The 14,084-nt window shown below is 35.9% G+C and overlaps 1 protein-coding gene across 2 annotated transcripts in view; it reads left to right on the forward strand.

The window, feature by feature from the left end:
* The first annotated feature begins 200 nt into the window (after positions 1–200).
* The window catches only part of stk32a (serine/threonine kinase 32A), a 31,658-nt gene continuing 17,774 nt past the window's right edge, over positions 201–14,084 (forward strand). The window contains exons 1-5 of one of the 2 annotated variants that reach the window (XM_088604067.1): positions 201–502; positions 1,193–1,398; positions 3,684–3,739; positions 4,571–4,722; positions 12,394–12,567. In XM_088604067.1, the coding sequence (XP_088460193.1) occupies positions 1,347–1,398; positions 3,684–3,739; positions 4,571–4,722; positions 12,394–12,567 (434 nt within the window). In that variant the 5' untranslated portion in view covers positions 201–502; positions 1,193–1,346. The remainder of the gene's footprint in view (positions 503–1,192; positions 1,399–3,683; positions 3,740–4,570; positions 4,723–12,393; positions 12,568–14,084) is intronic. The other variant, XM_088604068.1, reaches the window with a different exon arrangement.

The following is a 14,084-nucleotide window of genomic DNA, read 5'->3' on the forward strand; positions in this document are numbered from 1 at the left end:
TAAAACAGGAGCTGGAATAGGCTACCCTTGTCTTTCCCGCAGCCTCTGATGTTCGCCTTCGAAGTAAACCCAGAATTCTAATAGACTTCCTGCAGTCGGCGAAGCGTGCTGCCAAAGGCAGAGTGACTTACTGTAGGACACCACCACACCACCACACCGTGCGGTAGTCAATTGGGAAACAGGGTTGTATGATATGCTGATATGCATATACTGTAGATACACCGACTCATGTTTTTTTTTTCTTTGACATTATTTTGAAGTCAGCACTCTTTGAAGCGCAAGATAAGAAGTCACACACTCTACTTCATACATTAAGAGCACAGACTAGCTCCTTTAATTATCCCTGTTAGTCTGAAAGAGGCTCTTGCTTGCAGTTTGCGGTCTTCTTCTACAAAGATGCGTGTGAGACATTCACATCTGAAGAAAACGGTTTATCTTCTGCTCCTGCACTTTATGTCCTGCTAGCCCTATCCTTTTCAGTGACCCCCTACGCTGTTCCAAGGTATGTATTGTTTAATAGAAGATTTTCAGAGTTTTATGCTACAGCATCTTGTCCTCGTACAGTATATTTTGCTGTTGTCTGCAAAGCAGCGTTTTAGTACACTTGAGACCAGCAGTATGCGGTTTACTGTATGTTTGCTGTAAACATAACTCTAAAGTTGGTAAAATTGCTAAAGTGATTAAATCCGGGTTCAGCATTACGAGCAGTGCAAGATAAAAGGATATTGCTTTTTTGTAAATGCATGAATCTTGAACTGACCCACCTGACAAGCTGTGTGTCTGGGAAACCGTTATATCATTATGTTTAAATGTTTTGCGCTTTTATATTTTTAAAACTACAGTACATGAGGCTCATGTATGAACTGTGTGTATTTTGAGTATAATAGATCTACTATAATGCTAGGAATTGTTATTATTATTAATAACAATAAGAATACCAATAATAATGTTTGTAAATATTTTTTAATGGAAAATAAAACCCTCTAATTTTAACAGGGGTTTCACGTGTCCATTTCAGAGTTTTGCAGTGGTTGGGACCAGATAGTCACTTTCAAGCTAGATACATTTTGTTGTATATGTGTACAGTACATATTTACAGTACTGTGTTTCTAAGATTGGTGGCTTTTTTTTTATCTTTTCCTTCTTTTGAAATAAAAAAATAACAAAAATCAACTTTACTGACCCTTAACAGGTTTTCACTTTGGGTCTCCAGTTACTGAATCTTGTGCTGGCTACACCTAACTGTTGTAGGAGAAGACTTCACTCAAACTTCGCTTCAGTTAATCGGAAAATGTTCTCTCTATCTCGGAGATGATCTGAAGGAGCTGATCAGAAGCATTAGAACAATGGGCGTGAATCACTCTAGCAAACCTCCGGTCATTGATGATGCGGAAGAGGGTAAGGTTTTTATGTTATCCCTTATGAGTTATATAACTAAACAGATTCGCACTTAAAACTGTAGACAAGGGAGAGGCTGTATCGATAATTATGCTAATTTATGCTTTTTGTTTTTCGTGTCGACGAAAAAGAGGTTCTTACCTGCAGAATCGAAGTATTGAGTATTTTTTAAAAGATGGGCTTCTGAAATCCGTACTTCCTTTCTTTCAGAGCAGGAATTCTGATGAGCCAGAAATAAATAGTACAGTACATTAAAAAGATTACAGTGTTTATGTTGGGATGTAGAATATTTTAGCTTCAAATGTGTAAATACTTTTACTAAATACTAAATACTGTTTTTCACCTTAAGTAGTATTGCCATACAATTCTCCTGCCGTCACATCAGTGAATTTTAATTTGAATTCACTTATCCCGCGCGAATTTAAAAATACCATGTTTTACGCTCCATCCAATTCAGCGTCGCAGGGAAACCTATTTAAGCAAGCAACGAGCGCAAGGCAGGGTACACCTTGAAAGTCCATCTCCATCTCAGAAAACGAAAATTGCATACCTGTATAAACATTTTTATCTTCTGCTAAAGTTTAATGAAATTCTAAGTAGTGAACTGCATCTCATTTCATTTTAGCCAGCAACTCCAAATAGCTCAATCAATAAGCAATTCTCAAAAGGAATAAGCAAGGCTGTTGTGTTCAACAATAGTCTGTTATAGTTCAGGAGGTCTTAGAATAAGATTCTGAAAACAATAAATAACAACACTGGAAGTGCCTGAGACAGATGAGTAATAGAGCATAACATTGCCTGTCAGTTCCAATTCATCTTCAGTGAAGAAAGGTGAAGTGTCTGTACCAGCTCACGACAGAAGTCTGTATCAAATCAGACCCTGGGACTAAAGGAAGTCAGCTACAGTGTAATCTGGTTCAGGTCTTTCCTTACTCAAAGACTATGTAATATAAATGCAACTGCCAAAGCAATTCAAGGATAACCAGCAGTTAATTTGCTTGTGAGACTGGAATTTTCTGTAAAATGAGCCCCATTTATGATCATTGTATTTTGATACTGAAAGTATGGAGGTGCTGTAGGTGGCGGGTTGATTCTCATTCCCAAGCTAAGATAGCTGAAGAAGATAAGGAAGGATCTAGACAGAAATTACATCCTATGCTGTGGTTCTGATGCAATATATTGTACATTCAAAAACAAACAGTAGCTACTGGATTAGGCAAAATGCATTTTGATATGGGTATTGGCTAATCAAGAAAACACATACCTGTACGTTAGTTACTGAACAAGCTAATTGGGCAGTCTAACCTCCCTTTCTTAAACTTGTTGTTTAAATACACACAATATATTTTCCATTGTTCAATGATTGATAAGATAAGATCACTTTATTAGCCATATACAATTTCTTGCATTAGGAATTTGTCTTTTCACATACCCCAGCTCGCTCTCTATGAGACAGACACAGAGAGAAGCTTGGGGTCAGAGCACAGGGTCAGCCATTGTACAGAACTCCTGTAGCAGTTGGGGAGAAGGGCTTTGCTCAGGGGCCCAACAAAGTAGGATTCCTCTGCTAGCCGCTGGATTTGAACCGGTAACCTTCTAGCCACAGGCACAGCTTCTTAACCACAGTGCCACCCCTCCCCCTGCATTTGATATGCAAATTTATTATTGTCTTGTGGAATCCAGGCAGCAGTCTACATGGGTTTCATTATGATTGTATGGAGATGAGCATTCTGCAAAAATATTGCTGCACTAAATATTGTATCAATATATTTTTTGAATAGCTATAATATCATGTAACATGCATGGCTAGCAATAAAACCAAGTTCATGTAAATTTTCTGCAGCAGCTGTTTATTAAGTGTATACAATGCAAATTTAAATTCTGTATATTTTATATCGGGGATCTCAATTTTCAGTTCCCCAAAGGCCTAGTGTCGTTTCGTTTTTGTTCAGACCTGAATAATTCACAGAGTAGTCAATTAAATAATTAACCTAATCATATAATTTAAGAGATACATAGGATTAATCTTAAACTCTTTCACAGTTTAGCACTTTAAATGGTTACTCCATTGAGGATAAAATGACCTATAAAAATCCTTGGATCTGGAAAAAATAATCCGATTAGAAGTATTACCATCACACAGTTAATGAAAGAATTGCTGGACTATGTAACCAGGAGGATAAGAGAAACAAATTACAATAGATAATAGGCACTTCTGAAACTGAATCTTAGACCCCTGGTATATTACAGTATATAAATCTATCTGAAACATCCTTCTTCCACAGTCAACTTCGACCATTTTCAGATTCTCAGAGCTATTGGGAAAGGGAGCTTTGGAAAGGTAAGAAAACTACTCAACATCATTTGTCACCCAGTCGCTGAGTCATTTGTTTTAATTATCTGCAAAGCAAAAGACCCTGCTTCAATTGAGCCATCCAGTAACTTCTTTTGACTGTTTTGTCAAGACTCATAAAAATACCCTTTAGTTGTGTTTACCTAATATTAGTGATGTACAGACCATTATCTATAGAATGCAGGGAATATTTTAAGTACAAACAGTAATAGCTAATTAATTTAAAATGTATCCCCTGTGTTTTACCTACAGTAATCCTATTAAAATCATTCCACAAAGAGCTAATTGGCTCAGTCAATGTTATGGTGCTCTGTCTTTTGCAATACAGTGAGAAGTCTTGGACTTGGCAGAATAGGAACCTCTCCATTACCCTGAGTAAAAGCTTACCTGGTGTGTTTATTTGTGTCACATGGTCATTTTGAAAAAACAAATCTGATGCACGCGTTTACTGGTCGTTGTCTTTTTCAGCACAGACAGTTTCTCCTAGGCATTATGTCTTTGCACACTAAAAATACATGTTGCATAGCAACAAGGAGCCTGTGTTGTATCAAGTAGCTTTATCTTAGCCCCCTGAGGTATCACAAAATCAAGCACAGAGCACACAGAGGAAGTGGTGAGATCCAATCCTTGGTGTATATATTTTTTGAGGAGAGATGTATGTCTTTGTCAACTGACATAGCAAAAAGAATAACCGGTAATGTTAGCCCTGTGTGGCCATAACTAATCCTTCTTTTCCGTATTGAGAGATGGAACATGTGACATACAGTATGAGTCTGTTCTCCAATGTTCTGTTAACCTGAAGTCCCCATGTGTTAATAGGTCTGCATCGTACAGAAGAAAGACACAAAGAAAATGTATGCTATGAAATACATGAACAAGCTGAAGTGTGTGGAACGCAACGAAGTAAGAAATGTCTTCAAAGAAATGCAGATAATGCAGAACCTAGAACACCCCTTCTTAGTCAATTTTTGGTAAGCCTTCGTAATTTTCATTCTCTCTCCTTCGGTAGTTTATCCCACACTGAAAAGAAGCTGAGAAATGTAAAAAGAGGATGTCAGGGCATTAGGGTTATTGATCCACAAGATGTGTTTCTTCAAGTGAAATTTAAAAATAATTGAGTAAAGAGTTCATTTAAACTCTATAAACAGTCACTGTTCCTTTCAACATCTCAGGTAGCCCAAAACACTAAGTCACACAGCTCACGTCATATTGCTGAATTTAAGCTGATAACTTTTGTCACAGGATAAACTTCAATATTAAGATGTTGATAAAAAAAACTGTAAAAGCACTTTCTAAAAATAAGAAATCATTTGCAGTAGGGGCTGCACTAAAATATAGCCTTCTCACTTCCTTTTGCTGCTAAAAGGAGCAAGTGTCAACAACATATTTTCATTAGGATCAAGGATTGCAGTCTAAACCATTGGTACTTTCACAGCCACATGTTCTCACATGACTTCATGCAGCATTATCCGAATTTATATGGACAGAAGCTATTGGAAAAAATCACTACCTAAAAACTAAAAAGTATATGTACTTGATGTAAAAAATGTTAACTGTCCATTCTCACCCCATTCCAGCCACTGCTGGGAGGTGATCAAAATGTCCTGTGAATGTCCTTGCATTTCACTTTTCAGAGTAGTTATGCTTTGGATATCATCATTACTTCTCCATCTGCAGTGTTGCAGCCTATTTAAGAATTTAAATGATTCTTTCAAATATTTTATATAAGTTGTAACAGCTTTCAGTGAATAAATTGTTCTTCAAGCCCTGTTAGTCCTTAAAGCTATGTTTCCTTCATTTCAACCACATCATCTGTGTGTTATTTTGGATGCACTTAATATTCCTTAAGTGTGTTGTAAAGAGACTATATTTCAATTACTGATTTGATTCTAATTATTGAATTAAGATGTGGAGTGCAATAAGTCCACTGCATTGGTCCTGCAACTATGTGTATATAAAACTGAAATGTGCTTGGAAAGCACCAGACCACCACAATACACAGTGTATGTGCAGAGAAATTCAATTAAACCTTTGAAGTTAATGTCTTGAGCAGCAGATTAGCATTTTGAGTTATCTGCAGCTTCCTGAGAGATTTGCAGCGGTCAGCTTGCTGGTGTAATTCTGATGGCTATGACAGACAAAATAAAAACCTCAAGGTCAGTGAAGTAGAAGGAAACAACTGACCATGTGATGTGCTTTCCTACTGGTGAGAATATTTCTGCCTTAAGGTCTTGCTAAGTGTATACTAACTTGTACATAAATATGATAGTGGCAAAGTAACCAGGAAACTATATGGGGATTTTGCAAATGAATTACCTTCATAGACGTAAAAGCACAAATCTCCCAAATAGTTCTTCATAAACTGTTAATGGAGCACAGCTTACAAGTGGCCTAGTGATTCTTGTCAGCATTATTGAATGTGCAGGACTCCTGCTGCTGTGAGGTCTTTTCAGACTGTTTACAAGCTGAGACAAAGTGAGACAATGATTTGAACCAGAATAGCTCACTGGTGCTACAGGTCAGCAGTAACAGATATATGTAACCAACAGCTCAAGGATTTACTGAAACTAGTTAATGAAGGCTTAAGCACACATCAATATTCACTTAGAGACACCCTTTCATAGTAATCACACTGTGTGTGCTTACTGTATGTTATAAGCATGTGCCACACAAAAATCCATCACAGTTCATGAGCAACGGGTTTCTGTTTGTTCTCTAATTAATGTAATAATTCAAATGCAGTACTTTATATCAAACTAGAAGTTTTATGTAAACATCCATGTAATTTGTAGGCTGATGAATCATTTAATTATTGATTCTTTGAACCAGATTAATGCTGCAGACTTTAAAATGTTGGAAATAGTGTAGTATTATAAAATGCTGAACTGTTTGTTTCATAACTGTCTCATGTATTGATCAAATACATAGAGAACCTATGCTTCTGCAACAATCAAAATGTTAGAGCACATTGAACGCTGACTTTGATTCTTTCATACTTTGTGTCTGTATGTAAATAAAATGAATTTGAAATAACTAGGAAAAGGGCAATAATAATAATATAAAAATATAAAGGGAATATAAGTATGCAGGAGCCACAGACAATGCAGAAAGACATTTTCCTCATTGATCAGGAATAACAGATGACAAGACCAGGCAATCCAATAAAATAAGACAAGAAGCTTGTGAGACAGAAAACATATTGATAAAGCTCTAGAGCAAAACCCTGGAACATAATGGAGGATAAATAGCAGTCCATGTAATGTTTTTCATTCTGCCTTTATTACTTGTAATACTATAACCTGGCCAGGCTGACAGCAGTCCTCATGGGATCACTTTATTAAAATGCCCTTCATAGAAGAATGTGGGCTGTATGAGTACGACTACTGTTCTATAGTTAGCTTTTGATTTTGCCAGTAGGCTTATGAAACATTATAGTAAATGAATAACAAGTGAATAACAAATAACAAATGAATAACAAAGTTAAACTCCCTGAAGACAAATTAGAAAGGCTGTATGGACTGGACTGTAACCCAGTAGAAAGTTGAACTACTAAGCTCTTTATTTCTCATGGCGTATGCAATTCTTTCTATTTTAGTTATCTTCTGTCTTTATATCAATTCTTTCTATCTAGTTATCTTTTTTAAATTACAAATGAATTACAGTGAATAACCAATCTATGAAATACAAAAGCATAGGACATTAGGACACAGTTTGACATTGCATTAGAGGTGTTGTTAAAGATGCGTTCTGACAGAGTGCCAGAAGCAAAATAAGTGCAGGTAGCTCTGTCCAAGCTGAATTTCAAATGACATGTTGCCAGTTGTTGACCGTATTTCCCTGATTATCTTGTTTCTCTACCTACATTCTCCTTCAGCAGTGCTGGTCACTGTGAGCCACAGCCTACAGCTAAATTCCACTGGTTTCCATTTACTGTGAAAATGTGCTCCCACACCCGAGAGAGACACACCAAGAAATAAGCATTTTTCAAGTTAAAATTGTGTATATCAAGCAATACATGGATTACAGATGGACTGTAACCCAGAATTAGTTTTTAATGACTACTGTATATGTGTAAACTAAAGGGAATTTGTACGATAAATGAATGTGTCAATACATTTGAAATGCGTGGCATTACATGGTACAACACTCCCTAAATACCCACTGAAGCTATTCAGTACTCTTTTGGAAATAAATGCCAGAGGCGGCTGACTGATGGTTTAAGACATGACCTGTTGACAGAAGCGATCTTTCAATCACAGGCCAGTTTAACATTGTTTTGACAGACCACCTCAGAGTGACTTATCATATTCCACTTGTCTTACTCATTTTTTATATCAAATCTTGCTTGTGGTGCATCTTAGAATGATGCGAGATAAAACCCAATGCCAATGTCCTGGCTCATTGCAGAAGCAAAACTATTTGACTTTCTTTTAAATTAATCTCTCTCTGTATTAATACTGTAGCAAAAGTAATGGGACTTGAGTTTTGACATGCAATTTGTGACTCTTATAAATCTGCCTTGCCCCAGGATCTTTACTGTCATGATTCAGTATTACTAAAAAAAACACAGGCACTGCATTCACTTTTAAAGTGATGACAAACTGATTGCAGCCTTTTGAAATTAATCAAACTAATGAACTAACATAAAATGTAGTACAGTACACTGTACATTACTTGCATAGACCTTGTTTTCACCTACTTTAATTGTTTCACACATTGGAATTACTGTATTCGCTCATGTGTTAAGTGTGCTGTAGATGCTTGTGTTGACAAAAGGACTTGAGAGTTCTTGATAATTCTTATATCAGAAATGAAACTGTGAATTTTCAGCTGTGACTTTAAATATACTGTATATCCAGAGCAGCAGCAAGAAATGCAGACCCTTGCCCTTGGCCAAGAATGAATGCTGATTATGAAATATATATTGGAAATTTGCTGGTGGTGACATAAAAGCCTTCACTTTTCTCTTCAAGAACTTCCTCATTAACGTAATTGTCAAGGATACACAGTCTAATGGAAAATTTGGAAGCAAAATATATGCTAAAAGCACTAGTTTCCCATTTTTCTTTTTAAAACTATGAGTGTTGTATTGTGCCCGTGATGATGAGTTTTCTTAGCTGAAGTGCATTTGGAAATTCATGCTGCATTCTATGAAATGAATTAGCATTGTGTGATGGCAGGCTGCTCTCTTATGTGGCTTTCTGTGAAATGTGTTTTGGAAAGTTCACCACTTGGTGATTATTGAGTAAGGTGTGTCTCCCTGGAGTTTCTGTGAAGGGAGATGGGAGATCATGAGACGGGAGTCTGATTTCCCCAGTCGAACAGCACCAGGTACAGTTTTAATTGCCCTCACCAGCTGCGCAGTAAAAAAATAGTTATTTCGATTTCTAATTTTGCATAGAGGAAAAAGAGTACTGATTTCCTCAGAAGTGCATCAAGCAGTAACTCAGTCCTTAGACCTTGAGAGGAAATACTGTATCTAATGAGTAATATGAGAAAAAAATGTTGTGGTTCAGGTATGAGTGCATTTGTCACTCATTTGGTTACATATTTAGTAAACAACTGGGCAGATGTGACACATGTTTTATTATATCCCCCAGAGATATACTCAACTGTACACAAAAAGAGTAGAATACGAATAGAGTAAAAGCACAATATAAATGATCAGAAACGTCTAATTAGAAGTTCTGTTTGTTGGTTTTGATCCCAGATAAAATCAAAAGTGTAGTTTTCTTTTAATATGTGTAAATTCCATGTACGCAAAACATATTGAACTAGCAATCTATACTGCTATAAAACATAAATATACTGTAAATAACGGATATAAAAATACTGAAGTACTGTAAATAGTTTTTGCTTACAGATTAATACATTTCGGTATGCAATGTACTGTCATGTTCAGTAAAATGTCTGGGGCTAGCAGTGTTTTTCTCCATGTGTTTTTGGTATTTAAATGACCCAGAGCAAGTAGCTATTAACACATCACAGATGTGCCCAAGATATTTTAATTTAATTCTAACTGGATATTAATGACAGAGGAGGCAAACAGAAGTGCCAGTATAACACAATGCCCCTTTTTTCTAAAATAAGAGGGAGAGAATGAGAAGAAAACTCTGAAGAAAAAATTATACCTCAGTTAATGCCTATATTGTGCTTTTTTGAAATAGGTACAATTATATTTTGTGAAATACTCCTTTGTTTCACTGTCCATTATTAACCTTTTATTTTCTACAGGTGTATTGATGTAATTGATTGTTTTAAGCACAAATAATTTTTCTGGATCTCAGAGCTTAGCTTTTTTTTTGTTTTCCAGTCTGATTGATTCTGCTGTTCAAGGAGTTAAATCATACCACGGATGCATAAAAAGTAGATTTTCTATTAGGTTAAGTTATTGTTTCTAGACAGCTTGACCCTTTCATCAGCAGCAGTACTACAACATGCAGTATTTAACAGAGGAGTTGTTCTTTTATTTTATTTATTTTATTTTACTTGCTATAATTTACACAGTTTCATGCATTGGATACCCTTAAATGATTTTGTTCTATTAAATACAGGAGATGTTCCTATCTGGCCAGTTTATGGTTACAACTCAGAAAATAGTCTATGATGTACTGTATATACTGTAAGGGGAACAGGGAAATGGAATCCTATTAATACACAATCGATTGCTGTTCAGAGGTTTCATAATGTCTACTACATTACTAGTGGCAAGTGGCACACTAGATATACAGACATGCTGGAGTCTGCACAATCGATCCTCATTAATAGTTTGTTTAATTGAAGTGGGTGATATGGTAAGGAAAAACCCTGTTGTCCTTGTCTGAGGGTCTGTTGTATCAGGTTTTGCTTTTAAGGAGCACATAAAGAAAAAGAAAAAATATACAATTTATAATTAAACAAAGGATTATCAAAAGTAGGACAGATTGGTTTTAAATAAATTAAGACGGTGTTTAATTCAATTAAAGGTGGGTTGAACCCATATATAATGAATATATTCTGAAAACAAAACTGAAATAATTTAAAAATACTTATTTAATTATTTAACAGAGCAAACAAAATGTTTGCTGACATTTGAATAGCATGTTAATGGGTCCAAAATCCAAATGCCAATGCAGTTGAAAATTCTAAAGATTTTGTAGAATGAGTTTTCAAACGGACATTGCATGCAAAATCCTTGCAGATAATGCCCCTACGTTTGTTTTCCTGAGTGACTGATGCCTTGAGAACTTGCAAGCTCAGTCATTCAGTTGCACAACTGACAGACTGTCTCTCAATAGAAAGCAGTGTTGAGAAAGAGTGGGCACTGTGGTTTGATTCTAATGAATGAGTCTGAGGTAAGCTTGAGGCTTACATTAATTTTCTAGACGTAATGAGATTTGCTGCAAGCTTGCTTTAATCTGTCTGGAAAAATCAGTCTTCAAAAAATGCAGGCATCTCACCACACTTCAAGACCAGTCAGGGCTTTTCAGACCTAATATTGCATTTTTCAAAACATGGTCTGATTGCATTTTACTTGGTATTCATCTGTCAAACCATGTTAAAATTATGCGCTCAGAATACCCCTTTTAGTTAGAAAGTACTGTATGTGATGTGTGCTATAGATTGATTCTCAGTTAATTAAAATCCATTACCCCAATGCCATTATCCTATTAGTCTCTATGAGGGATCTGATTTGTGACCTTTCTGCCAGATAGTTCAAAGGGAAGTGTGCATAATGAATGGCATTAAAAACATGTTGCAGGTAAATAATAATTAAAAACAATGTGTTTATCTGGATAAAACTGATGGAGTACAACATTTCTCCATTTTACAGGTTTGCACAATCTAAAAATCAAGCTTAACCCATATATAACTTACAGCTCCTTAGAATTCTGTCTTCAGATTACCTCATTTTATAACACATCTCTAGGTTCTACTGTCAAACTAGTTTGCGCCATTATACAACTGCTGCTGAAGCCTCAGAGAGGCTTTGTAAAGCAGGTGAAAGGTAGAAGGCACTGCCACATTGCTTGACTAAGCTAATATGAGGTCGAATATGAATCCTAGTTATATGCTCCTATAGGAGTTGCTACTAGTCATGTATAGAACTGTAAAACTATCCATATAGTAAAAGGTACCAACATTGCAAGAAAACATCCTGTGATATTACAACTTCAGATGTTTATTGTTCTTTTTGCATGGTACATTGGATATAGGAAATAATAATCATATATAGGGTGTTCCTTAATGTGTACAAAAAAGTGCAAGAGAATTGGTGCTAAATAAAGGCTGTGAAAACATTTTCTATTTGTACTTGTGTCACTTCACATACTGTATGTTTATTCAGACAAAAAAAAAAACGTTATTCACTAGTTTGGTTAAATTCTGACAATGAAGAAACAAGCCAACAAATATAAAGGGCTAGCATACTTTGAACCAGGAATGAACCAGGGAGGCAGCTGCAAGGGTGAAGCTGGGCTGGAGACGTGCTAGCAGGGATACTAGAATAGATATGTGCAGAGTTGTGAACAGGGGACAAGTAAATATTCATATATAAAAAAGTGGAAGTGCACCCAAATGTCTGTTAAATTACACCATAGTAACAGTATTGTTACTTTGTTCACACCTCTCTTTCTGCTCTCCTCCCCACCATTTTGATCCAGGTATTCCTTTCAGGATGAGGAAGACATGTTTATGGTGGTAGACCTCCTCCTAGGAGGAGACCTGCGCTATCACTTGCAACAGAACGTCCATTTCTCCGAGAGTACGGTCAAGCTCTACGTCTGCGAGATTGCACTGGCCCTGGACTACCTGCAGAGTCAGCAAATCATCCACAGGTCAGCCACTGCACACACAGCACAGGAATATCAGAGGGGAAATGAAGGAGAAAAATCAACAGCTGTGTCTTAGTGGAAAACCGGATTTTCGTCAACATAGTATTAGTCAGGAAACAGAATATTTAAAGTTTCATAAGGGAAACAAATGTTCCTTTTGCAAACAGAAAATATAAACATTTACATACACTGCAAAATTTTGTTTGGAGTGACGCATTAAAGCACATTGTTTTACCATTTAATGTTGTTGTTACAGGAATACAAAAAGGCAGTGTATTCTTTCATCAATTTTAAATATTTTTCTCATTTACCCTCACAGAAGGAAGTAATCTGATCTTGTTGCAATCAACACAACTTTTCCTATTTAATCAGCTCTACTCCAATCTGTCTAGACTCTGCAGAGCTGAATTATGCAAACTAAGAAGTACAATGTCTAAATTTAACCTCATCTATATGTAAATTAAAACTAATTACTGTACATGGAAATAGCAAATGCACTTTAATTACACTTTAATTATGCCAAGGAAAATATGAAAATAATGTCAGTACTTTGTGAGCAATGAGCACCATTCAGCAATACCCCTAAGAGTTGCATTTAGTTATTTCTGCAATTCCTTTCTTTGACACAATAAAGTGTATGGTACTCAGGACATACAATAATCATGGGACACAGTTTGTAGTAATTGATTTTGTGGTGTATTAAGAATCTAACCTCCTTCAAAAGCACCCTTCCACCATAAAGCATTTCCCAATGATCAATATTGGTTTTCGTCTAATAATCTAGTTCTCTTCTTTGTTTCACATTTTGAATACTTAGAATACTGAAACTCAACATTAAAAACACCACGTAAAAATAATTTCTTTTAAATACCTGGTCTCTACTAGTAACAAAAAGGCAACATTTTGTGGTAGTGCTACAATCCATTAGAAGCACACAAATGAGTGGAGAGTTGTAGAATTAGTATGTACCGTATGGCATTAGTTTAATCATCAAACAGGACACATTGATTTGATACTAGTCGAGAGAGGTTCATAAGAGATGTTACATAATTACATCATTCTTCTTACATTTATTACATGCAGGAGACAAATACAAGTAGAATAGTGAGTCCACTTTGTGGCACAGATGAGAAGAAATAAATACCCTGGAGTATTCACTTCCCTGAACTTATGTCTGCTTCAGTGAATTCCATTATGAACACCTTATGATTTTACAGGATATGGCTAAGATATCTCTAATGCTTTGCTAGCTGTAAAATACAACCCATCATGTTTTTCTTTTGATGTAGGGATGTAGGGAGTGACATTTTATAGGGCTCTACAGTTTCTGATTGATAAATAATAGCATTTTGTGCTCTTTCCTGCTTCCTCTTATATAGATTAAGATAATGTGGTGAAAGCACATAATTTATTTAGGCTAATAGAAATTCTAAATAAGATGTCTTCAGAGCCACAGAGGCCAAGTAAGTGCTTATAGACTAATAGGGTAATTTTTCAAACTTTGTGCAAAGGGAGGGTTG

The sequence above is a fragment of the Lepisosteus platostomus genome, chromosome 13, assembly GCF_059453375.1.
Source record: "Lepisosteus platostomus isolate fLepPlt1 chromosome 13, fLepPlt1.hap1, whole genome shotgun sequence".
NCBI classification, from domain to species: Eukaryota; Metazoa; Chordata; class Actinopteri; order Semionotiformes; family Lepisosteidae; genus Lepisosteus; species Lepisosteus platostomus.